Below are 27822 nucleotides of genomic sequence, written 5' to 3' on the forward strand. Positions count from 1 at the left end.
TCGGGAGAGCAACACTGCACTCAGACATTAATAACTTTCTGACTGTGGTGGTACGAGGAAACACTTGGGGGTGTGTCTTAAGGCAATGTCTCTGTTTTGTTGCTGCATTTTGCAGCAACTGTCTTTCCTTGTGGTGCCATTGTGAGGTACCAACTTTTACATGAGACCTCATTCTTTGTGCAATACCACAGAATACTTCTAGTATTGCACTCTTTATGTTTATATCGAGTTTGTTCAGCTTTAGTTTGTCAAGGCTTTGACTTTGCTTAAATCTCTAATGAAGGTCTCTTTGCTTTTGCAGCAACTTTGACATAGCTATTCAGCTAAAGTGTGTCTTTCCCATCATTCACAACATTGCTAGCAGATACAGGTCATAGATTTATTGTACAGAACATTAGAATTTTGCACTTATGTGCTCCACATCTTTTCTCCAGAGATGGACATTTTATGTTGACTGATCAGATATTTTGCAATTTGTTTCATGTCATTCTTGCTGAGCGCAAACATTTTCCTACCTTCTTTTAACATTTATAATAACACATGTAATTATTGATGCCTTATTGCCACTGCTTCCTTTCTGTACAACAACTGTTTTGAAAAGTTCAGGATTGTTAATTACTGGGAGATCTAAAGCCTGTCATGGGTAAATACAAGTGAATGGTCATCAATGCATAAGAATTCTGTCTGGTTTAAACAGACATCAGTCAGTCATGTTCATTCACATTTGCAGGCTCTTGATTGTGTTCCACTGATTGTCAGTTTTGCTATGAACTGTCAAAGAAAGTTCAGATCTCCACTTTGGTGGTAGCAGCATAGAGAGAATTCATCTGCTGTTTTACTGGTGAATTTTTGTTGTACAAGGTGCTTGAGTGGTGAAATCGTCTCAAGATAATTAAATGTTTTTGATAGCAAAATATATATGTCAGAGGTGCTTGTGAGATTGAAGAGATCCACAGCACAACTGCCAAAGAAAAAGAAATATGATTGGTTGGAGATTTTTGAAGGACATGTAGGTCTATCTGGAGGCTTGAGAAAGATGATAATTACATCAGATGCTTCCAGCAGGCATGAAGGGAATGAAGAAGTGTGTACTAGCTTAGTTCCTGCTGCTTCGTTGGTGGAGACTGCTTGGTCTGCACAGATTTTTTGTTTGTTTTTGTTTAACAAAATTTTTCTGTTGTTCAAAATTGCAACATGATCTAAACTTTTTGAGTCGCCATGCAAATGCAACTCACACACACATAACCACAGTCTCTGGCAGGTGAGGCCACACTACGAGCAGCAGCACATGATGGGTGAGGCATCTGGGTGGGGGTAATGTGGAGGCTGGGGTGCAGAGGGGGAGGGATGTCTGGGTATGGGTGGTAGATGGTAAAGTGCTGCTAGTGAAAGCACACAAGGATGACGTGGAGAGAGGATAGGGCAACTAGGTGCAGTCGGTAGGTTAGACAGAGGGCGGGGGAGAGATAGAGAGAGGTAGCAGAAAAGGAGAGAAATCCCTAATTTCACATCCTTAGGGGTGAAATTTTCAAAAATCCCCTCTTATAGGTTGCCTTTAGTATAAGGTCAACATACTTTCTAGATTTCAACTTTGTGTCTATAGTGGTTTGAGCTGGGTGGTGATGATCAGTCAGTCAGCACATTGCATATTATCTACATTAATTATGTAGATTGAAATTAATAATATACAAAAGACTTGATTATTCTAATTGGCTCCATTCATTGTAGTTGTAATTGTGTGACTGTTATGTTAAAAGTTTTTAAAGTAATAACTAAAATCCGTTCCCTGTGAGCTACTATCTGCCCCCTAGCAAATTTTATAGAGGATTTTATCAAGTAGCTTTTGTGACAGGTTGTATGGTAGATTCACATAACACCGAAGAATTGCTTCACATGTGTTATTGCAAACATCAGGTAGAATCTGAGCTGCATCAGCTATTCCATTGTGAAACCATTTAACAGTAATGCGCAAAGATGCTAATAATAAGATCATAAAGCTCCTTTCTATGTAAGCGTCAGAAGCAACTGACAGTGAGTGACGTCTGGATATGTGACACTCCAGCACCAAATGACAGCATTGGGTGATCATCCTGTGCGCGAGTGACGATCTCCCACTTCAAGATGGCTACTAGAACCAACCAACCAGCTTTTCTGAAAATGGCACCACTAAATCATAGAATATTGTCGCTTGAGAATAAGATAACAAAATTAGCTTTGCTTAGGAAAATTAATCTGTAAAGGAGCCCCATCCATAAAATTTATGAAGGGAGGAATCTTCACGAAGAGGGGAATCTTCATGGAGAATTTTATTAATTTATATCATCAACTAAGAAGATCACCAGACAAATGCTTCGAATATACGCACATGAGCAGAGAGATGTTCAACTATCTCAGCAACATATTGAAGTTGAATGATTCTTACGTGACCAAGAACTTTTAACAACCGATAAGCGCAGAAGAGTGACTGACTGCGATAAATAAACAAAACTAGTGATGCTTCGTGTGAGGTTCCATGGTCTAATGGTAGGCTAATGAACAGGACCACTGTTGAGTCCAATGGTTTGATCCTGACTATTTCTTGTATTTTAACTGACTCAGTTACAATCATGTAACCAATGCTGTGTACTAAGTTTTACTGAACTGTTTACACCACATCTAAAAACATATTTTTAAGGTCTCGTCAAAATACTTGATCTTTAAGCGTATGCACACCTACACCCACCCAGAACAGTCGCACGCAATTAATTCTGAATAAAACAAATTGAACAACCCTGAAATATTACTGATATTTGGTTGTTGAAAATGTAATTCATCAGGAATCAATGTTAAGGTCAAGCATTTCAGTTAATCTAAATAGTCTGCATAAGTTTTGTGCAGAAAGCTTGATCCTTTTGGCACCTCATTTGCCTTCCTGGTGTCTTCTCTAAATTCCTAAATGTAGTACTTAATTTGAAGGAGGCCTTTCTGACAGTTAAATATTACTCCAATGTATCTTTTTATGCGTGAGAGAGCTAAGCCGTGAAGAGGTGAACTTTTTAACACATTTAAATAGCTAGCAACAGCCGTTTGTGAAATATTTCAGTTTTTCCTCAAATTGATAATTAAGTTTTCTTTAATTGTCCTGATTACTTTCAAGAAATTAAACATTTTCTTGCTATATTAGACTTCATCTGGTCACTTTGATGCCCGATTTATCCATTTCTCACACTTTGTTTGGATATTAAAATTCGGACAGATACTCATTGTGTAATTTACTCCACTCAAACATTTGACGAAAATGTTTCGAATGATAATCATATGACAAACTATGTCCTTTCTGCATGCTGTCATTTCCAAAAAACCTCATTTTGATATCTTGAACTGTTTATGAATTATGACGATTTTCACAATCACTTTTGATTCTCGATGCGCAGAAAATGATTCAGGTGCTCTGTGAGCGACCCGTCCGTGGTTATAACAACTAATATCTCGATAATGAAAAGAAATATCATTCTGCTCTCAACCTTACATACAATTTTGGTATGTTGGCTACATTTGACACAATACGCAAAGTCTAAGCAATGTGATTTTATATCTTCAAAGTCTAAAAAATTGTGCGCTCATTTACTTAGTTTTGTGCAGCACAGTAGCAGTGACAAATAATGAAAATAGATTCAGTCCTCCACTGAGCGAAAATATAAAGCTGTAAGATGCGAAAAATCAAATTTTTTCACCAAATATTTTTCATAAAATCAGATGGTAAGTATTTCATAGCAGTCAGTGTGTCTGCTCCAGCACTTTCCCAAAAAGACTCACAGCTCTCGCTTTCACTGTCATATGTGCTGCAGCGACAAGATTAAAACATGTTTGAATTCAAATGTCGTTAAGTTGTAGCAATCTGTGCCATGGATGCAGTTCAGTGTTCCATCACTACCTCCAAATGCATCACATTTGCATACAAATTTAGACACCTAGTTCCATATCTCTCTTTTCCTACATCTTTTTACTTGCTTCCTCAAAGCCAATGCACTTGCCTTGCAAACTAATCCTATATGAATACCACAATTCTGTATTGTAGTTATAACTAGTGTCATATCAAATGGCACCAAAAAACGATAACACAGGTTTGCTAGGTTTGGGACACTACACTTGTTCTGTCATGTTCCCCCCAGTGTAAATGCTTGGTCACAGGCGCAAGTGAATGGTATTGAACACTGGCGAATTGTCTGGGAACGGTCATCCGCTTGTGTTCGCATCCATTAGTATCAGTATAAAGGAGACTTAGGATGTTGCCCTCAGGTGTCAGTTCTATAATTGCTCAAAGTATTTTTACTCATATGTCATTAACTTGATAATAGAAATTATCTTTGATATTGTCCAAATTTTTCTGAAGTGCCTGACACTAAGTGCCCAAGGTGGGTGGTTTATAAAAGGATTCAGTTATCTTTGATGCTTACCTTTTCTCAGATTATTTCACATTCAGAATCTATATGAGCAGCACTAGATATTATCGAGTTAGGTAAGCAATAAATTCACTGCCATCAATGACTTCTAACCCATTCTTGTGATGCATATTCCAACTAGAAATTCTGGTTTCAGCTAGCTTTCTGTTGTTAATACTGTGTGGCCATTATTGTCTTTAATTTGTGGGCCTATCGTGGATGCTCCTCCAGTTTAATAACACCACATAAATATTGTCTCTTTCCAATCTACAGGATTGAAGTTCTTCTCTGAAATAACATGCTAGATCTTACTCTGATTACAGCAGGCGATTCATCATTGGCTGTATAGTGGGGTTCTTTTGATCTAAAAAGGAAAAAAAAATGGATGCCACATATAATCTCTTACTTGAATATCTGCCTACTTTGTCTAGTACATGTCTGAATTGAGGGGGCTGTACAATTCTTGGTGCAGAATAATCGTCTGACCTTGTGCTTAGAGCTCTTCAGCCCATCCTCAGTCGAGATGACCGTGATTGATTCTAGGTATGATGTTGGTGAGTCATGGCTCCACTTCACTAGGGCAACTAGCTGGCTTTACCAGTCCAGCCAACCATGCAAAGGAACCAAGGATGATGTCAGAACCCAGGTGACAGGTGTTATTGGTGACAACATGAGCTACAATTTTGCAGTTAGCTGCACAAGTCCATTAGGTAACTGTTGACAGATCCTCTCTGACATATTAGATGAGACCTCTTGGCAAACATACCAAGTGCACTCTGGCCTTTTTTTCCCAATCTGCATGCTATTTGCCTGAGAGAAACTAATGTTCGAGATCTCAGTGACCATCATAGGAACCCTCTGAGCTTGTTCGGACTTGGCTGGAAAATCAGCTTTTTGGCCCAGTAGGTAAGGCATTCTGTGCTAAGAGGTGTAATCAGTACTGAGCTGCCCTTCTTATCTGCTGTTAAGGCTTAGGGGGACAGCCGTGCAGCCAGTTCTCATACTTGACTTCCACCCAGAAATACACAAACCATCACTAGTCCTCAGGTGAGGACAAACTGGTCAGATCATGCACATGAGAAGACACAATGATATTGGGGTTTTCCAGAGGATTCAAGTAGCACCAGAGTTGACACAGGTGCCTCCATATCATTGGAGCTTATGAAAGCAGCCTGAATTGTTATTGACCGTAGCCAATGCATCTTCTAACTTTTTCTAGTCAGTGGCCAATTCGCTTTATGTCCACACACCATAATCACAATCCCTGACTATTACCACCATGCAAAACTATATTGCCATTGTTTTGAATCAGTTGACGAAGATGTAGTAGGGATACTACCTCGTATTCACCCTTAAGAAAGGGGTTTTAGGTTAATTTGGACCCTCCTTGTATACTCACAATAAAAGCTCTAGATCACCTCTGTATTATCATGTTGAGTTACAAAACCTTGTGCATTGTCACTGTATGTTTTACTTTCATCTTGCTTCTATTTTCTAATCATGTGCTCTGAAATAATTAAGAATATAAAGTACTTTTGTTAATTCTTTTTAGATGCGGACTATTTTTTCTGCTCTCCCGAGGAAAAAGCAGACACTTTTCTTCAGTGCTACCATGACAGATACATTGGAAGAAGTTAGAGCTGTTACTGCAAATGAGGTAAAGTAGTGTTTTTATTGTTTAAAATTTCCATTTAATTTTAAATGAGAGTATTATACACAAGGTCCGCCCTTCGTGGTCTCGCGGTAGTGTTCTCGCTTCCCGAGCACGAGGTCCCGGGTTCGATTCCCGGCGGGGTCAGGGATTCTTTCTGCCTCGAGAAGACTGGGTGTTGTTGTCTCGTCTTCATCATCATCATTCATCCCCATTACGGTCGGAGGAAGGCAACGGCAAACCACCTCCATTAAGACCTTGCCTAGTAAGGCGGTGCGGGTTTCCCGCATCGTTCCCCTACGCTCTGTAAAGAAGCATGGGACTTCATTTCCATTTTTCATTATACACAAGATGATGACTTACCTATTTGCATTATCATATAAGCCTGAACCTCACAACATTACAGGCAGTATTGTCTTTTCTGCTCTTCTTTTTGGTGCAACAAATAGTTAAACCATACAGTGCATGATTTTAATCTGTCTGCTCTAGATAATATTTAATACCTGTTACGGAAACTGTATATCACATGTTCTTTCTTTGGTTTACTGTGTGTTTATTTGTATAGAAAAATTACATTGGTGGGTTAATGTAATGTAGATGTGGTAGTGCAGTCTCCATAATAAAGAGGGAAATGTGCTGGTGAATGTTTAGGCAAAACACTGGAAATTATGTTTTTATATGTCTGCTGTGTCAGTGTTTCAAACAGAAAAAATAAATTAACATTTTCACAGAATGGAAAATTAGTTTTTGCATATGGAAATTGTTTATAAAGACACTGAAAATTATATAATAACTGAGAAATTGTTTAAGTATATTGTTATATGGAATACAAACAACATGTAAAGAAGAAATGGATTTTCAGGGTAATAATAATTAAGAAAATTACAAACTGCAGACCAAAAAACTGACTTCGTCATATGTCACTGATTTCTGAGCATGGATTGGTGTCGTTACTTGTGTTTATTTGTGATCTTTTATGGTTTCACTAGTTTTTGATTTTCTAAACTTTTGAATCTGATGTGATTTTTTTATTGATTGAAAACATTCTGAGACAGGAAAACAATCTGAGACAGGTTGGCTATTCCATGACATACTTTGTTACTTTTAGTCAAAAGTTGGTTTTGTTATCATGATGGGTTAATGGTTTTTGAACACAGTAGCATAAACATTTTCCTGAACAATGGGGGCCTTATTTATTATTTAATTTCTTAAGACCTTTCAAATTGTTCATTAATGTGAGATAACTATGCAAGTAGGATAATGTTATTCCTTGCCTGTTTCCATTAATTATTGTAATGAAAGGTTGTGATATCGGCACAACTTCATTCTATTTAGCTGCCCACTGTGCATTTTTCCATCCCTTTGTAAGGATTTGATTTCTTCAGAGTAGTGTTTCCTTTCTCACAGTTCAGGCAACACTATATTTTCTCACTTTCTTTTCAAACGGTTCTCAGCTTCTCTCTTTTTGGAATTTATTGTGCTCTTGAGTAATGTATGCCTTGCCTGAATTCTTCATCCTACTACTGATGACATGTTTTGTGCCAGTATCAATATCTCATGGTTCATTGAGAAGAGAAGTGTATTTCTTCCACAAGATTAAATTTATTAGCAACCAGTTTTATGGGGTTACAGGGGACATAGTCTAAATCATGGTTAATGATATTTCCTATATTGTGAAGCACGATTGTTATTAAAGGCCACTCACCATCTGTAAATTTGTTCCCTTTAGCCATAGGCTGTACCAATGTGTCTAGAACTGAACCATTTATATTTGCTCTGGAAGACACATTCTGTAGCTTATGACCCACCAGTACGAAGTGCTAATATCCTCAGTGAAGTGGAATATCTTAGTGGAAAGATACTTTTACTACTCTTTCCCTCACAACCACACCACAAGCAGTCATTGTTCAGTGCTTGAGCATCATAAACTAAAAGTTAATTCCATATATCCGTCCCCACATTGACGAATTAAACCAAGGAGCTCTTTCTGACTCCTCGTACATCTCTCCCTGCCATTCCTCCTGTGTGGGGATTTAAACTATAGAATTCTTTTATAAGACTCAGCTACTACACACCTTATGTCCCCCATTCGTCCCCCCCCCCTCCCCCCGGGGACTCACAAAACTCTCGTGTGAGTACATGCTTGCCACACATGGGGCCCTGCCCTTGCAGTACTCCTTTCTTTTCTGTGCAGCTTGTCAGTCCTACTATTTTTTCTCCCCTCCCACATCTCGTGTACAATCGGGAAACCGAAACTTGTGAAAGTATTGGAAGACTGAGGTGCATTTCATTTATTTATTTCTCTCTTTTCTTGTTCCTGTGTCTCATGCCCATCCTCTGCTTTGGCGTTTAAGGTCTCGCCTTTTGTCTTTCTTCCATCCTGTGCCTGCCTGAAGGCTGGCTCATACATTTGGGGCATAAAGGATGAGTGGGTAATGTGTAACTCATAGCACCTAAGTTGACAGGTAGGGCTTGCACTTATCCCCTGGTAAAGGCCAGGCCCAGGGAGGATGATTGCCAATTGCCCAGTGGTCCCTCTATCTAGAGGTCATGAGATGTGACCTAAGTGTGAACAATAACCTAGGGCGGGTGTGATCCCCTTTGTGGGTGGGTGGGGTGGGGGTGGGGGGGGGGGGGGGACAAGAAGGAAGAAGCACTCTCTAAGAGATGCTGGAAATCATGGGGGATTCACCCTTGATGAGCACTTCAACTCCATCAATGCAACCCCCATCTAAAAAACAGAAATGGAATGATACCAAAGACATGACAAATCCTCCATTTGCACCCCACTACCTAGTGGTATCACCCACAGGAGGAGGTCAGAACTTCTGTTCTGTGAACCTGTTTGTCATTCAGAAAGGTGTGGATACAATTGCAGGCCCACTCAAGTCCTGCATTCGCTTACGCAGTGGAACATTGCGTCTAGAGACAGAGAGTACCTTTCAAGCCCAAAATCTGCTTAAAGCTACACTCCTCCACAGGTACCTTGTTCATGTAGAGGCTCATCAAACACTGAATTCTTTAGGTGGTGTCATATACAGTCAGCTGCTTGATAGTTTGACTGAGGGAAATATACAGCATTATCTCTCTGATCAGGATGTAACTGCAGTAGATTGGGATATGAAAAGGGTTGGTGCAGAATTAGTGCCTGCCCACACACTTTTCTTAACATTTGATCAATTGGAGCCACTGTTGAAGATCAAGGTGAACTATGAAATCAACATTGTCAGACCCTACTTATTAAACCCAATGTGTTGCTACCAATGTCAGCACTATAGCCATACTCACATGTCTGAAAAAATGCAGCCAAATGTGTAACTTGAAGCAACGATGTTCATGACAGAGATTGCCCATTGCCTTCATCCCACTGCATCAACTGCAATGGCAACGATGTCACTTCATCCTGCAAATGCATGAGTCATTCAGGAGATCTGGGTGAAGGAAAAGGTACCCTTCAGTATTGCTCGCAAACTGTTAGTTAGCCAAAAGCCTTGCATACCACTATTGAGCAGTTACAGTACCATTTTTGCTATGTTACAGCCCATGAAAGATATGGCCATGCAGATCTGCAAACTCCATTCAGTGCCCTGGTAGTGAAATTGCCTGGTTTTAAGGTGACATCTTCACCTCTGCCCACTACAGTTGGTCAGCACACTAAAAGAGTCGCGTGTGATGCATAGAAAAACAGAAATTTAAGCAGGGATCCTCCTGAGATGACTTTTTTGCGCACAAGTCAGAAAACATCTGGGTCCATGTCTGACAAACACAAAGGTACTAAGAAAGCAAATGAAGACAAACCCTCTTCCCCTTATCAAACTTGTAGATCGTTTAAGATCATCTACAACAGTGACACTGCGTGACTTCGCTGTCTGGTTGACTTACATTTCACCAGTGCGAATCACCAACTGATTCTCCACCCTTGGGTCAACTGACCGGCCTAGGGAGGTTACTGGTACCAGATCCACCAGCCTCAGGACCCTGTCATAGTACGCAACCGAAATCTGGCAGTGGCAGCTACCAAAGTAATTGCCCCTTATAAAATAAATATCTCCTATAATCTAATATGACTTTTCCAATGGAGCATTTGTGGCATCAGATAACACAGGGCCGAATTATAAGTGCTATCACAGTCGCAATGCCCAGTTGTTTTATGCCTCCAAGAAACGAAATTATGCCCTCAAGACCACTTTGACCATTCACACTTCACTCCAGTACATTCCGATCTTCATTCCGAGGAAGGAACTCCAGCTAGTCCTACACTCATTCTGGACAACATCCATAGCCAAACCATTTCATTGAACACCCAGCTACAATCTGTTGCTGTCCATCTTTCTCTCCCCAGTTATACCTTTTTCTTAGTAATATCTACATCCCCCCTATCATCTGATTTCGCCAGGGCAGACATACTGCAACTTACCACTCAGCTCCTTCCACTCTTTCTGCTACTTGGAAACTTCAGTGCCCACCATCCCATTTGGGGCTCTCTGAGAACCTGCCCCTCCTGGCAGATATTTTCAGCCAGCTTGCTCTCATTTCTGTCAACACTGGCAAATACACATTTCTTTTGGACTCCACACACACTTTCTTGCACCTGGATCTCTTGTTCTGTAATGCACAGGTTGCCCACTGTTTAGACTGATCTGTCCTTTCAGACACATACTCAGTGACCATTTCCTGTGCATAATTCATCTACTAACTCATGTCTCATCTGTGCGCAAGACCAACTGGCAGCTTTCTGACGCTGAATGAAGGCTCTACTCTTCTCCTTGGATGAATGATGTTTTCACAGTAGTGATGATCAGGTAGAGTACCTTGTGAATGTTATCCTCAACACTGCAGGTTGTTCCACCCTCCAACCTTTTGTCTAACGCAATGTGTCGCAGTCCCCTGGTGGACTGTGGAATGTCAAGATGCGGTTTGCGCGTGTTGACATGCTGTCCGTGTCTTTGAATGCCGTGCCATGAAGGAGAAATGTATTTGTTATAAGTAGTTGTGCACAAAGCATCGTCTCATTATCAGAGACAACAAAAAATCTAGTTGGATCTCTTTTAATAATTCTTTTAACCATTTTACTCTCTCTTCTGTTGTTTGGGTAACGTAAGCTGGATTTCTGGAAGTGAGGTATTTCTCCTAATTCCTGGCCTGACTGTAGCGAACAGTGTCAGTGTGAACTCTATTGAAATTTCCAACACTTTGAGATAATAGTTCGCGGAGAGCTTGGGCCCCGCCCATTACCATCATGCCTTCCTACCTCAGAAACGACTGGAGGCGGCTCAGGAGACATCGTTCCTCTCTCAGAATCACGAATGCTGCAATACTGTTTTAATGTGATGGAGCTCAAAAATGCTCTCACCATGTCACAGTCCTCCACTTCAGGACCGGACAATTTTTATATTCTGATGTTGTAGCACCTATCTCTTTACAGCAAGCACTTTCTCCTTCGTACACATAATAGTATCTGAACAGACTGCAAATTTCCCAAAATTTGTCGTGAAGCCATTATAATTCCCATACCCATGCCTGATAAGGACAAACATCTACAATCCAGCTACCTCCAAATTTCCCTCACCAACGGTGTCTGCAAGGTGATGATCAGTCAGCTGGCATGGTGGCTTCAGTATCAGAATTTGCTAACAAATGCACAATGTTGATTTCATAAGAACCGCTCTGCAGTTGATCATCTCATCACCTTTTTGACCCACATAATGAACAATTTTCCATGAAAATGACAGACTGGTGCTGTTTTTTTGATTTGAAGAAGTCTTATGATATCTGCTGGAAGACAAGCATCCTCCATACAATGCACATGTGGGGTTTTCGGTGCTGCCTCTCCCATTTTATTCAGAAGCTTTTAAAAGATTGTGTTTTCAAGGTATGTGTGGGTTCAGCTTTGTTGAACACCTTTATTCAGGAAAAGTTGGTGCCTCAGGGCTCTGTGCTGAGTGTAGCTCTATTTGCCATAGCAGTTAACCCTCTCATGGACTGTTTTCCATCAGACATCTCAGGCTCTCTTTTCATCAGTGACTTTACAATCTTCTGCAGCTCTCAACAGACCTGTTTACTTGAGAAACAACTTTAGCAATGTCTCTACCATCTTTATTCGTGGAACATGGACAATGGTGCTTCCACTTTTCCACTGAAATACTATCGGTCTGAACTTCTAGTGCCAAAAGGAGTTTCTTCCACTGTCCTTACCTCTGAGTCCTGTTGCTCGTAGGTTTGTCGAAATCATGAACTTCTTGGGGCTCACACTCGATAGGAAACTCTGTTGGTCCTCCTACATGTCTCATATTTCAGCACACTGTACCTGATCTTTAATATCCTACCTGTTTTAAATGGTACTTCATGGAGAGCAAATAGGAAAGTCCTCCTCTGCTTATACCAATCCCTTGTCTGATCAAAAACGGACTATGGGTATTTCATGTACTCGTCTGCATGACCATCTAGTTTACACCATCGAGGCATACATTTGGTCACCGAAGCTGTCTGCACTAACCCAGTTATGAGTCTCTGTGCAGACACTTCCAAACTACTGCTGTCATAATGGCATGATTTTCTCCTCAGGAGATGTGCTTGTCATCTGTCCTCTTTGCGCAACCATCTACCCTATGCGTCTGTTTTTGACGACTCCCTTGACCGCCAATACAGGGTAAGTGCAACTTCTTTGTTGCCTTCCAGAGTTCACTTTCATATACTGCTTTGGCAGCTCAACCTTACATTACGTGCCACATTCCAGATGGGTGAGAATGCTTTACTGCCTCTTCTTCATGCAAAGGTCTGCATTTGTCTTGGATCTCTAGAGTTGACCTATCGCTGAGTTTCTCAAATTTTGCACACGACATGGAGGCAGCACCTCTGTCTACACTGATGGCTCTAAGATCAACGTCTACATGTATGGCTCTAAGATCAACCGTGGTGTCAGATGCGCCTTTGTCATTGGCTACAAACATTTTAGATACCGGCTTTTAGAACAGTGTTCAATTTTTACTGCAGAGCTTCGCCCTCTTCTCAGACCACCGAGTACATCCAACAGCAAAGGCTTCTCAGTTGTGTATTATGTTCCAATTCGCTAAGTGCCCTCCAGAGCCTCTGTGTTCTGTACACATACCACCCCTCAGTACAAAAAATCCAAGAATGCCTCCATTCATTTCCTGCTAATGGAGCCAACGTGATGTTCGTGTGAATCCCTGGTTGTGTCAGGGAATGAAGCTGCTAATGCTGCTGCCAAGACTGCAGTCCGACTACCTTTATCTTTTAGATATTCTGTCCCTTCAGATAATCTCTGTGTTGCTGCATGTAGGAACATTGTGTCACTCTGCAATAAACACTGAGCTTCTTTATATAGGAACAAACTCTGAAAAATTAAACACCTCCCAACAGCATGGATGACTTCCTTGAACCCCCCTTGTCTCAAGGAGATACTTTTAGATAAGCTGTGTATTAAGCTCTGTCATATCAGTTACTCACTTTTGTTAAATGGTGACCCCTGCACCACTCTGTGCTTACTGCAACCAACCATTGGCAGTGCGTCATTTTCTGACCCAATGCCGATTTTATAACTGTTTACCTTTTAATATATGTTTGCCATCAGAATTATCAGATTTTTTTAGCTGATACAGCACACACTGTAGAAGGTGATTTACATTTTATCTGTCATAGTAATATGGCAAAGGAAATTTAATTTACAACTGTTTGGGTTACCTCCTCAACTGGGAAGTGATCATTTTTTGCTGTCCCTCAATCAGGCTCCGAGTATTATGGACTTAAAATTCATTCGGCAATTGACCACTCAGCTGTTTTGCTCCCTTAAGCAAGAACAACAAGTGAACCAAACCTACGGGGTCAAACTGCCAAGAGCCTCTTCTGATAACCAAAAGCATATCAGATGAACATGGAGCAGATTACATGCACACAAAAATTTGATATTCACAAACTGAACTCCTGCACTGCCAAATAAACAGGCATATCCACTCACTACCAGTCTGAAGAAAGCCAGAACATGCAATGCATGCAGTGGATATGGGCTATAATTGAGTTGGCACAAGACGATCCGTGACAACTGGCAGCGCTGTTCTGAGCTTTCAGCTGAAATGCTCAAATGGCTGTGGTATGCCAATCAGGCCCAATTGCCCTGATCATTGAGACAATCATCCCACTGACACACCAGTTTAAAGATACCTGTTTGGTAGAACACCATGTCCTGCTGCATGAAGTCTGGAACTGCCTGCTGCCTTTCCTCGCCCTACAGGAGTTGACGGTCCTTCAGGATCTTTTTTAAGAGACCACATGCTTGACAATCACATGGGGAGAGATCAAGACTATATGGCGAGTGCTTGAGTGTCTCCCACTTGGATTGGTGTAACTTCCGCATTATGACATTTGTGATATGAGGATGCGCATATGAAGCAATAGTATCTCTTGGCACACTATTCCACAAAGGTGGTTGTCAGTTTTGCTGCCCCAACACATTTTTCATTCTCTGATGAATGTGTACTGGTGTTTGTCCTTCAGCAGCCAAGAAAAGAATTACAGCACATTTGTCCTGTGTGGATGAATTTCTTAATAATGTCGTAATAGTGTCGCCATAGTGTACATTTCCGCATTTACTGCGTCCACTTTGGGAAGACAGGAATGCCACACTAATGCCTTGCCTACGTGCTAGTGCTTATGTACCCACATCGGAGTTACACTGTATTGCACATATACTACAGTAATGACCTCAAATGGAAGCTTTTTGATTGCCCCTTATACTTTGCATCGCCGAGAACAAAAAAGAAGAACACTGAATCTCTAAATCTCTAGCAGAAATATGCATCCATAAAGCACTTTTTGATTTTCAAATGGAATTGGAAACAACATCTGATGACGTATTTCTTCAGTACTTGGGCGTTGCAGATTCATATACAATAGAAACTTCATCCCTCTGTGCCGTACAAATTTCAACTCCTAATGTATCTGGTTGAGATAGCGGACTGTATCCATCACAGCATCAATAGAATGTCCAGACATTTCAGGCACTTTCTTGTGATTCAGTCTGCGAACTCACCAAGTGAAGAAAAGATCTACATTCCTAATATAAACTGAAGGCTTTTGCAAACATGTTTAGTTGATGATTGTTACTTTTTTTATATAAATTTTTCTCATATTTAGAATTCATCATTATGATTCCATGTTTGCGAGATAAGTAAAATATGTGTACTTCCATATTCTTGACCTGTTCATTGTAAATGTTAAGGATCTAGTGTTTGTTTCGTTTTGCAAGTAAGCCTTATAAGTAATATCAGGTGGTCTTCAGCCTGCCTTTAGAGGGCACGTTTATACTGCAGCCTCATTGGTACACACTGATAGCCCACTGGCTGCCTTTTATACACAAACCCACTGTCCACCAGCCAGCTCCACAGGTGCATTGACCAGCAGTTGCAGCTCAGTTACTGGAGTAGCATGAATGCCTCTCTCTAGGTTATGATGGAATCATTCATGCGCACTTGTTGAGAGAGAATTATGCACCTGCACATATGCCTTTGCTTGCTTGTTAGGCAAGTGCAGGCTCATGGCGGCTAGGTGCAAGGCGCACAGGTGTAAACACACCTTTACACTGTCACAAAATCTCAAAATTATTTCACTGTTTGCAGCTTTTTCCTTGTAACTGACAATGCCAGATGGTTCTGGGTTCTAAAAGCTTTAAGTAGTGTCTAATCTTTGATTTGCTATATGTTTTTCTCATGTTAGCAGCCATTGTTGAAAAGAATTCTAGTATAGAAAGTATTCACATGTATATGAACATTACCTGTCTGACAGAAGAATATGTAGGCTTACATGTCTCAAACAAACAACTTGCCGGAATGCAGCTGCCAGTGTTTCGACAGATGAACATCCTGTGATTTTCAAGGCACAAATACAAGAGAGCATACTGTGCAAGGAAATTTAAAACCTTGGTAGACAATGCTACAGTTGCAGAGCATTGCCTTTGTACCAATCATCATATGAAATACGTCAACACAGAACATGTTGTGAACTTCCAGTAATTGGGATAGTGTTGTTAAGGAATCAGTTGAGATGAAATTAGCTAATGGACTTGTAAACAGAGATGGAGGGTTCGAACAGTCCACGGGTGTACTACCGGTCCATAGTGTCCAACAGGCACAATATTTCGGCAATCAGACATGTCGCCATTGTCAGGTGCGCTGACGAACTGAGCTCCTGAGGGCAGGTGGCCGTCCTAAATCCCCTTCCCCCCGCGAGGCGTTCTCTCCGTGGTCCGCGCCCGCGGCCGCATGTTGGCGGTTGCTGAGAGGCTGGCGTCGGTGTCTGTGGTGGCGTCGGTGTAACTGCCTTGTCTGCCCTGGTCGTTCGTTCGTTTTCTTTGCTGAGCTCAACATATTTTGAATATTAACTGGCATTTGCATGCTTCATGCCTAATTTATCAATTATTGACATGACTTCTTACTCCTGAGAGAGATACCTCTTATATGTACATAACATCAAATATTACGGAACATATTTTTTTTAAATGAGTACGTCATAATTTAAAACTGCTCAAATATGAGATTCAATTAAGTGACAAGGTCCAGTATCATTTCTCCCACTTCTCAGAATTTCATACTACCTCAAAAGTTGATAGATATCCCTGACAGTCGAATATGATCATGTACACGTCATGGTGATGTCAGAAAGAAGTTTCACCGATGTGAATCTAGTGTCTCCCGCTGGTTCACTGTCTTTCCACTGATGCCATTATAGCTGTATTGTGTTGTGTTTACATTTGTTAGTGATCATTCAGAATGTTTAAGACAGTGTCTGAGCCAGGTGACTGTGAAGTGTGTTCTGTAATGTAGTTTTTGACTGCAAAGAATGTTAAGCCAGCTGAAATTCATAGTAATCTTGTAGAGATTTATGGTGAAAGTGTAATGATTGTTGGAATAGTGAGAAAATGGGTGAGAAAGTTCAGTGATGGATGGACCAGTGTTCATGATTAAACATGGAGTGGGCAACCATTCTGTTGTCAATTATGCTTTTGTTGGGAAGGTGAATGAGATAATTAGTGAGACCAGATGATTCACAATAACAATGTTTTGTGATGAGTGTCCACAAATTAATTAAAAAAACTGTTTTGCATGAGATTATCACAAATCGCTTAAATATTCTCAAATTGCATTCCCATTGGGTTCCGAAAATCCTTGCAGATGTCCTCAAAATGAAGAAGCGTGGCAGTGTTTTGACGTTTCTTACCCAGTACAGTGATGAGGGAGATGAATTCTTAAACAGAACTGTGACTGGTGGTGAAACTTTGGTTTGTCACATCACTCCAAAATCAAAACAAGTCGATGGAGTAGAGCTACTCACAGACCTCCAAAAACCCAAAAATTCAAAACTATATTGTCATCACAAAAAACCATGTCCACTGTTCTGTGGAAGGCATTGGGCATTCTGCTTGTTGAGTGCCTTCAATGTGGTACAATACTGTAAAACACTGAGAAAACTTCAGCACGGAATCGAAAACAGAAGATGTGGAATGCTCAGTCAAGGTGTTGTGTTGCTTCATGATACCACACATCCCTGTTCAGCTGGTGCCACTTAAAACCTTATTCATTAATTTGATTGGGAGCAGTTCAGTCACCTGCACACCTTCTGACTATCATTTGTTCTTGAGTTGAAGCAAGATTTTAGAGGAACAATATGGATGTAAAAAACATTGTTCATCAGTGTCCTTCACTGGTGGCATCTTCCTATGAAGAGGGTATAGGAAAGTGGGTTTCCCACTATGACAGATGTCTGAACAGTGGTGGCAGTTATGTAGAAAAATAATTTAAGAAGTGCTCTTTCTTGTAAAAATAATGTTGGTATGGGAAAAAAAGAAAAAAAAGAGTTTTTTGCCAGGACAGTACCTGCTTTCCAGATATGCCTCATAAATGTCTGTCAAAATAATGAAAATGAAAACTCCTTACTTTATGTTAAGAAGTTTAAATGTTATTGAGTCAACAAAATCCTATATTGTCACTTTTAGCATAAGAACAGTTTTATTAAAAATTTTTTGTAAGGGTGGTGCTCTGATGTTGTTAACAATATAACACCCATAGTAAAAAATCCTGTCCAGTGGTGGTTATTTGCAGAAAGTTTTGTTGCATTTTGTTGTTCTTTCACTGTCATAACTTGTGAGCTGCAACTGCCTGTTATGAGGCAGTTTAAAAGGATGAAGGAGGAAGGCTTTGAACTCTCAATCAAGAAATCAGTTTGTGTCATTTTAAACTGTACACAATCTATAATCATTTTTCTGAATTGTAGAAGAGGGACACTTCTACAATTTAAGCATGCAGTGGGGTTTGTCAGTCTTATATATCCTTTTAAGCTCGTGTGATTGCCACTTCTACTGAGGCTGATAAGCATTCTTAACAACAGACAGCGGCTCCTCATGATATGATATGACATGACAAATGTGTAATATACTATCCATTTAGCAGGCATGCACAAAACATACCATTTTCATTCACTAATGAAAAGACTTATAAAATCACTTGTTATCAACTAGACCTTTGAGGATTTAAATTTTTAGAGATGGACATGACCCATACCAGTTTGTACCACAAGGCTGGAGCAGATAATAACGTTGGATTCCCTTGTCGATTTTGGATGCAATTATTTTTTAGCCATCTACAGATGTGGCTTTTAACTCATCATATTTTAGGTACACATTTGATTTTAAGTCTTTATTTCACTGTATTGTAGGAAACCACACTGATGGTTCCTATAAGGGTGATTCTTTGGCTGTCCATTTCAACTGCAGTTTTTATTTTGACAAAAGGGCAGAAGCAAACTTCAGTGGAGACTTGCCTTCTACATAACTAACAACCAGACAAATCGGGTAACAATTTTAAAATGTTACATATTGGCTGGATCTGAACCTAAAGTTATAGGCAGAAATTGTACAATGCAAGTCGGCTGGCCACAATGCCGCTCCCCACCCTACCCCTTGCACCACCAACACTTGTTGCTTTAATTATCTCTGTTGAATTTTTCAGTTTTATTAAAAGTTTTGGAACTGGTAGGCAGCATAGTTTGTGCAAGTGTACAGATTTGAGGGAAATGCATCTAATTATAATGAAACCTTTTCACTGTCTCACTTGTAACTAGTGTTTTTATATTGTTTAGTATGGGCACTAGAGCCCACACTTTCTTAACCTCCAATTTTTTTTACTTATTGTTTTACTACTTATTCCAGGTATTTATGTGGGAGGATAAGACTGAAGTTGCTACAGTTGATCAACTAGAACAGTTCTATGTTCTTTGCCCACATGATGTACGAGATGGGTACTTGGTCGAAACAATTCGAACTTTCAGACAACATCATGAAAAAGGCTCTGTAATTATTTTCACTGATACGTGCAAGTAAGTCTTTCTGTATTGGTCTCACTTATGATACAGTATAAAGTCTTAAAGTAATAGCTTCATTCAGTTTAAGGCCTTTTACTTTGTATACTGTGAAGTTTGATTGTATTTTTTGCATTGCTTGGATCAGGCCTGGAAATGTATACCCAACTCTATTCCTATCCTTCCTTACAACTATATTCAGTCTGTTACCTAAATTGCAGTACAATAATAAGACCTATTATAGTGATCAAAATAATTTGAGTATCAGGTGAGATATCACACATTAAAAAATGTAAGCTTCCAATTTTCTTTTGTTTAATATGTAGGAATATATAACTTTTGTGATACTCCAGCTTAGATCTTATCTCACTACTGATAAAAATATATTATGTCCACTATGGGAAGTCTGTTCTCTGGCTTGATAAGGTTGCCATTGGTAGATTGATTCTTCTTGAACCCATGCTGAAGCAGCTCTGATGCTGTCCGAATCCATTTCCTTAGCCCTTTTTTTTTTTTTAATTGCTATTCTCTCTTTCAAGAATTCTGGCATTAGCCTCAGTGCCATTATGTGACATGGCTCAGAAAAACTTTTGCCAAATTCAGTAACACAAATAGTTTAAATATCATGGAAAAAATGAGATTAATAAAAATATGCTCACAATTGTATCAAACTGACCATAATTTACAAGACGTCAAACTGTATCCTTCATGATCTGTCTTATTACATTCTTTACATATCCACATCTATCAGATGAATATCCATAAGTACAATATTTTCTACAGTCATCAACATTATTTTAATCTGTTGATATTTTGAAACATTGCAGGAATTGTCAGTTGTTGTCGATGACACTAAATGAAGTTGGATTTGAAAATGTTTCATTACATTCCATGACGCAACAAAGGCTACGACTGGCAGCACTTGCAAAATTCAAGAGCAATGTTGTTAGAATTTTAATTGCCACTGATGTAGCTAGCAGAGGTTTGTATGCATATTTCATACTTCCTTGAAACAGGTTATCAGTGTACATACTGAATGTACGAATTCTCTCTTTTGTTCAAAGTGACTTATTAATAATATCCATGTTAACTGTACTACAGATGTCATGTTAAATGAATTCATAGCAAGACTGTGATGAAGTGAGTTCTGTATTTTATAGGTCTTGATATACCAGCTGTAGAGCTGGTTATTAACCACACTCTGCCTAACATTCCAAAAGATTATATCCATCGTGTTGGCCGAACTGCTCGTGCAGGTCGCTTTGGTGTAGCAATATCTTTGGTTTCACCATACGACATTCACCTTGTTCATGCAATTGAAAATGCAATCAACACAAAGCTGAAACAATATGATGTAGACGGTAAGTGTATTTTTTTAATGCGGGGCTTTCTTCCAGTATTTCAGATAACTGTTCAGTTCCCTGTAACATACTCAGGTGAATAATACAACAGATTTTTGTGGTAAATTTAATGAGAGGAATTTTTGTGGAAAGATATAAAGATGAATATTGAGAAATTTACAGTGTAGTGTATGTATGTTTTACTTGACTTTTGCAGTTCTGGAAGAAAATGTGCAGTGAGTAAGAAACTAATACATACTTTTATGCTTTAATTCAGATAAATATCTGAGTCTAGCAAGCAGTGGTGTGCTACAAGCCAACTGTAGTTCTTTCTCAAGCACCATGAGCTGCTGTGTTCCCTGTCTTATAGGTACATGCAGAGCCTTGTCATATCTGATTGGCTGCATGCGATCAGTGGCCTCACCACTGTACTCTGTCAGCCACAATGTTTATATGAGTTATGTAACATTCATTAGGAAGAGTTCGTTTTAGAACAGATACAAGCAGCTTCTCCCCCCCCCCCCCTCTCCCATCGCGCGCGCGCGCGCACACACACACACACACACACACACACAGACAGAGAGAGAGAGCAGCATATTCATTTGGCTGTAGCAACATTTCACCAGTGTAAGCAGGAAATATTCTGATAATTGCGCTAAGCTCAAAAATGTCAAATTAACTTAACTAATTTCCTCATTCAAAACATTGTGGGTTTATTCCAGAAGCTGCTGGATTGAATTTTCACTTTTATGTCCCATTTAAAAGAGGCACAGTGCAGTAATCATTTGAAGAAAGGCATAATATTTCTGGATCAATAGAATCAATAGATAGCAAGTCCCAGTCATAAGCAGGATAAAGCATAGAAAAATACTTCAGTTTTAATTATTTTCTCTTTGTCAAATGGAGCAACTGACACTAGCATTAATGGAATTAATTCAGGTAGATTATAAAAGTTTCATGTCTCCTAGAAACTTTTAAAGAAAAAATTACTTATGTAGAAAATTTTAATTGTTAATTTTCTGTTGTTACAGAACATCACAAAACACTTGAAACTTTTTATTTTCTAATTGCTACACCTTTCATTTTTCAAAACTTTTATGTTTACAGATAAAGAAGTTGCAAAGATATTCACACAGGTGTCCGTCACTAAGAGAGAAGCAGAGATCAAACTTGATGAAACAGACTTTTATGAGAGAAAAATGATTAACAAAAGAAAGAAGCTAATCCTCGAGGGGAAAGATCCAGATGAAGAAGAAGAGAAAAGGAGAAAGATGCTTAAAAGAAAGAGAAGAAAGGAGAAATTGAGTAAGAACTTCAAGAAGAGGGAACATGTCAGTTGACTTTCTCACCTTCATTTCAGCTTTGTATGTATCCAGCAGTTGTTGACTAATGTACAGTGAGAAAGGCAATTATAAATTTGTAAATAAAGAATGTTTATTTTTGTAATTAAATGAAGCAAACAGCTTTTAAACTTTTGTTATTTATTGTTTCCTTATCTTAGTGTAGCTTAAGGCAAGGGGGCCTCACCTCCAACCTCCCCTCCCCCCCCCCACTCTCTCTCTCTCTCCCCCCCTCCCCCCCCCCTCTCCCCCCTCTCTGCTTCTTACTAACAGTCTTTGTCACACTATGACCCAGTTAAGTGTTTTATCTGGCATCTTCAATTACCTCTAAATTGATACAATAATACGCACCTGCTACAGAAGATTATTTGTAAATAGTTAATCTCTATCTGGATTTTCATTCAATGTGGTGATAATAAATAATTTGAGAAAGAAAACATGAAGTGAATTAATTCAGGAAGTTGGACTGTAATGTGGTTAATTACATAACTGAAGCTTCGCAACAAGCTTTTATGTAAATTTATGTTTCAGTGAGATGATACACATTGAGAAAGTATATCTGTACTGGTGTGGAAAAACTGAAGGTTTCATTTGCAAATAGGATATCGATTTTATTAGGACTGTTCAAACTTATCAGATGAAAGATGGTAGTGTTATAGGTAATTACTAATGATTTCTGATATTGGCATCCATAAGTTTGATTTTTAATGTTCTGTGGTACAATTCTGAGAAGAAATATGAACAGCACTGCTTAACAGAATTGATAAAACTTATCCACTGATAGAATCAAATAGCTGTGATCCAGCTTTGCTCATTTTTATTGGTATCTATAAAGTGTGGATAAGTAGAAGACTATTGATCCGAAGGTCTGAGATTCACTTCCCAGTCAGTTCTAGGATTTTTTTTTTCTGCCAAAACACACTTCTTTCATCTTCAGCAATGTTTGAAGTACTGAATTGCAACATGGTTTGGTCTATAGGTCCCCCAATAACTTTATCTGTCAGTCAGTTCAAAGGTCAGAGGAAGGCAGGGGCATACCACCCCAAGTAAGACCATACCTAATAAAGCACTGTGTTCAAACCAACCTTCAAGTTGACCACAGCTGTACCTTTTTTAACTTACCTGTAATTAGGTGTACAGTAAATGATATAACAACAGGATACATGCACAAATAAGTTGGTCACAATAAGAATTTCCCTTTTAAAAACTTGTTAACTTCATTTTTGCTCTATTTAATCACTGTAGCTTAAGTGAAATCAGTTCTATTTATCACATATTCTATAATTCACCCTTCCAGCACTTCTGCCTTAGTTGTCAATATAGATTTCACCAAGTTCGCTAATGTAATGAAGTTTTCTTGTTTCCAGCTAATAGTTATTGTACACAGTGCCTCCAATTCTCATGTTAATTTCATTTAATTTTCATTACTCAAGAATTAAAATTCCCATTTTTTCTCATAATTAGTTTAGAAAAGTAGAATACTGAAACAAGAATAATTATGGAATGTCAGTATTGTGAAAAGAATAGATTGAGATATTGAGTCGCAGATAGGCACAACAAAAAGACTGTTAAACAAGTAAGCTTTCAGTCAAAAGGCCTTCTTCTGAATTAGACAAAACACCCCCACATACATGTTGCTCAGGGCGACTTACATGTCAAGGGCATGAAACTCAGATTTTGCCCCAAACATATAGGTTGCCCTGCTAATCAGGTCAATAACACAGGCCAATACTACACACGACATGTTTGTTGTGCTGAGCATCCTACAAGTCAGGGGCTGAGAAACTGTTTTTTCTCCTATCTCTGCTCCTATGGAGGCTAGGAGGTTCTAACCCTTACCTCACTGATATTCATTTTTTAAGCTGTATGGGTACCAAGTTTGTTTGAAATTGGCCTGGTGGCTTAGGAAGAGATCTGGAAATCCCCACGCACATGCTGCTTATTTGTTACAGTAAATTTCCTGCTGAGGCAGATTTCTGCTATGCTACCATAACTGTTGTAGACCAGATTAATTTTTCTTAATTTGTTCAGTTTTGCTAATGAAATTTCAGTAGAACAGTCATCACAATATTGATTGCCCTGTTTCCTGTCATTTTCTGAAACAACGTAAGTTGTTTCCACACATTACTCCAATCCTCTATGACTATTGTGTGCTATATTTGTTTCTCAGATGGCCCTGTTATTTCCAAGCAGTGCCAAATAATAATTAATTCCAGGGAAAAATGAGATGAAAACTTGAAACCAAGTGACAATTGGACTGACACCGTTTATGAACCCACTTATCAAAATTCACCAGGTAGCTATCAAATATTCAGTCAGAATGGAAATTGCTGCCAACCAATCCACAGACTGAGAATGAAGAAGAAGAAGAAGAAATAACAGAAAGACTTGGCTTTCACAAATATAGACAGAAAGAAACAGCATTTCTGTCATTTACGTACTCAGATAGTTTCGTAATTATTAGATTGTTACATAAGTTCATAGGATTTTTGTTTTGCATTTTGGTATTCTGGTTGCTGAGGGTTTATTTATTGACAGTCAGTTTTTATTTGTAGTTCACTGCTGCTATTTGAGTTACATTTTGTCCTTTGGAGTTAGTGAGTGGTGCTGTGGGCACTAGAAAATGGAGTTACAAGTGAAAAAATTGGAACATTTTTGACATATTCTTCGGTTTGAGTTCAATAGAGGTGAATAGCAGTGGAGGCAGCTAGAAAAATTTGTGCCATGTGTGGGGATAATGCCATTGGATAGAGCAAGGCAAGAAAATGGTTCTTTCATTTTGAGGAGAATTGTTCTGACATTAGTGGCTCTTCGTGTTCAGGAAGATCTTTGGGTTTTTATGAAGATTGTTTAAACACATTAATGCACAATGATTCACATCAGTGTACCTGAGGTCTGGCAAATTCTGCTATCATGCAACAAATGCACGCCATGAGGAAGTTTAAAGAATTGGGTGTATGGGTGCTGTATGTTCCAAGCCAAAATCACAAAAATCAGTGAGTAGCCATATGTGCATCTGCTTGCTGCATTTTCAATTGGCTCGCAAACAAAAATGACTATTCCCATCCTGTATCATTACTGGTGACAAGAAATTGTGTCTTTGTGCTAACGTAAGGAAAAGAAGGGACTGATTGAGCCCAAACAAAGCAACAACTCCCCATACAAAGACTTGTGCGTATCCACAAAAGATAACATTATGCATTTGGTGGAACCGTGATGGTGTAGTGTATTACAAACTGTTTCCCCAAGGTGTAACCATCACTGCTGACATTTATTGTCAACAACTGAGACTTCGCATAGATGCAGTCCGAGAACAACGACCAGGAAGACTACATGAAGTGATGCTACTCCACGATAACGCCCACCCGCATTCTGCTAAACTGACAGAAAACATTATACAGGAGGGAAGTCATTCTGCACCCTCCTTATTCACCTGATCATTCACCCTCAGATTTTCACCTTTTCTGCTCCCTATCAAACAACGTTGAAGCAACTTCCTTTAGGGATGAAAATGCACTCTGAACATGGCTTGATAAATTTTTCACCTCTAAACCGTGTGATTTCTACAGTCATGTAATTGAAAATGTACCCCAGCATTGGCAAGCTGTTTTAAATAGTGTATCTTGTTTTTATTAAACTTATGGAAAAATGTTGCGAACTTATGCACCAACCCAGTATTATAAAAGCAAGTATGAATCCGAGGGAGAACCCAAAAGTAACTGTAATTCAGCAGGAAAATATCACTGAGTTTTCAATTCTGTCCGTCTGGATTTACTTCATTCTGCATATCTGTGATGCTTTTTGTGAATGTTCACACTATGCAGTGGTGGTCATTCTCTGTGTTGTCAAATGCATTCTGAGATTTTCACTGTGGCTGAACATAAAGAACAAAGTATCTATATGAAGTTTTATGCTATCTTAGGGAAACCTGTAGTGGAAAAGGGGCATTCAGCTGATGTTGCTGTATCTGTTTTCAAATCAAGCGCCAAGTTCAGCAAAAGAGATTGCCACCTTCCACCAGAAGAGTGCATCAGGTGTGGGACATACTATCAGATCAGAAGTCAGCCAAATACAGCTGGGGCAATAAGGCCAGCTAACAAAGTTAATGTCAGATGACGTACTAGACATTCCCAGCAGTTTAGCAGTGATTTGACTGATGCTTGATGAAATAGTTCTTGCTCGATCTTTTAATCTGCACTTGGCGTAGAGGGGTAGATTTTTGCAGGCCTGTGTTTAGTATTCAGACTTCTACCTGGCAGTACGTAGACTCCAACTACAGATTTCATTGTAGTGCTTACAGGATCAGGGTTAGTTTCTGTAGATGCAATATTAGCAATGAATTCCCATGAGCCAAAAGCACACACTATAGAAATATCATTGGTAAAAGTGTTAAAAACTGCGTCACCAGATCACACTTCAGCAGCAGCAGCAGCTGCACATTCGGCAGAAGCTGTTGGTGGCACTGGTGGTGCAACCGTTTCTTTGTTTATGGAAGGCATGGTGGTTAGGCAGTGTGTGCGTGGGGAGGGTGTATGTTTGAAAATGTGAAGACAAGCAGGTTAGTACTCATGTACTCCAAGCCAGGCAGTCTGAACCATGAGTATAGGACCCTGCCCCACACAGTGGTTCAGTAAGGATCCGCACACGAGGTGCACCACAGTGACAATTAATTGTCTTCCTCATCAGATGTTGACAGAAGCTGTACTAGGCAGCAAGTACCATATAATAAAAAAAAACTCTTTCTGTATGGGAGTTTTTCTAAATACACAACTTAATTGTTTCCAGAGATAGGAGAAATGTTTTTCATGTAGCAATATAGGCTACATTCAGTAAGTGTGCAGTCATAAGCTACATTGTTACTTGAACTGGTCCATTTGCAGGGAGTCAAATTTTGCCATACGTGTAACAAAAATGATGATGATGATAGATCTACATATTTTGCATTGGTATGTACAGATTAAGATCGACACTGGTGCTCCTACCTCTTTGTTAAATGCACTAACACATTGATGAGCCAGAACATAATGAGCAGCTACCTAATAGCCGGTATGTCCACCTTTGGTACGGATAACAGCCACAATATCTACATCTACATTTATACTCCGCAAGCCACCCAACAGTGTATGGCGGAGGGCACTTTATGTGCCACTGTCATTACCTCTCTTTCCTGTTCCAGTCGCATATGGTTCGTGGGAAGAACGACTGTCGGAAAGCCTCTGTGCACGCTCCAATCTCTCTAATTTTACATTCATGATCTCCACAAGAGGTATAAGTAGGAGGAAGCAATATATTCAATACCTCATCCAGAAACGCACCCTCTCAAAACCTGGACAGCAAGCTACACCACGATGCAAAGCACCTCTCTTGCAGAGTCTGCCACTTGAGTTTGCTAAACATCTCCGTAACACTATCACGCTTACCAAATAACCCTGTGACAAAACGCGCCACTCTTCTTTGGATCTTCTCTATCTCCTCTGTCAACCCGACCTGGTATGGATCCCACACTGATGAGCAATACTTAAGTATAGGTCGAACGAGTGTTTTGTAAGGCACCTCCTTTGTTGATGGACTACATTTCCTAAGGACTCTCCCAATGAATCTCAACCTGGTACCCGCCTTACCAACAATTAATTTTATATGATCATTCCACTTCAAATCGTTCCGCACGCACACTCCCAGATATTTTGCAGAGTAACTGCTACCAT

The 27822-nt window shown here is 39.5% G+C and overlaps 1 protein-coding gene across 1 annotated transcript in view; it reads left to right on the plus strand.

Annotated features, from left to right (window-relative positions):
- The window catches only part of LOC126198600 (probable ATP-dependent RNA helicase DDX49), a 50495-nt gene extending 28261 nt beyond the window's left edge, over positions 1–22234 (plus strand). Inside the window, exons 5-9 of the mRNA XM_049935050.1 lie at positions 5974–6078; positions 19289–19455; positions 20265–20419; positions 20598–20798; positions 21885–22234. Of these exons, the coding sequence (XP_049791007.1) occupies positions 5974–6078; positions 19289–19455; positions 20265–20419; positions 20598–20798; positions 21885–22117 (861 nt within the window). The 3' untranslated portion in view covers positions 22118–22234. The remainder of the gene's footprint in view (positions 1–5973; positions 6079–19288; positions 19456–20264; positions 20420–20597; positions 20799–21884) is intronic.
- Positions 22235–27822: the final 5588 nt, after the last annotated feature.

Source organism: Schistocerca nitens, chromosome 8 (assembly GCF_023898315.1).
Source record: "Schistocerca nitens isolate TAMUIC-IGC-003100 chromosome 8, iqSchNite1.1, whole genome shotgun sequence".
NCBI lineage: Eukaryota > Metazoa > Arthropoda > Insecta > Orthoptera > Acrididae > Schistocerca > Schistocerca nitens.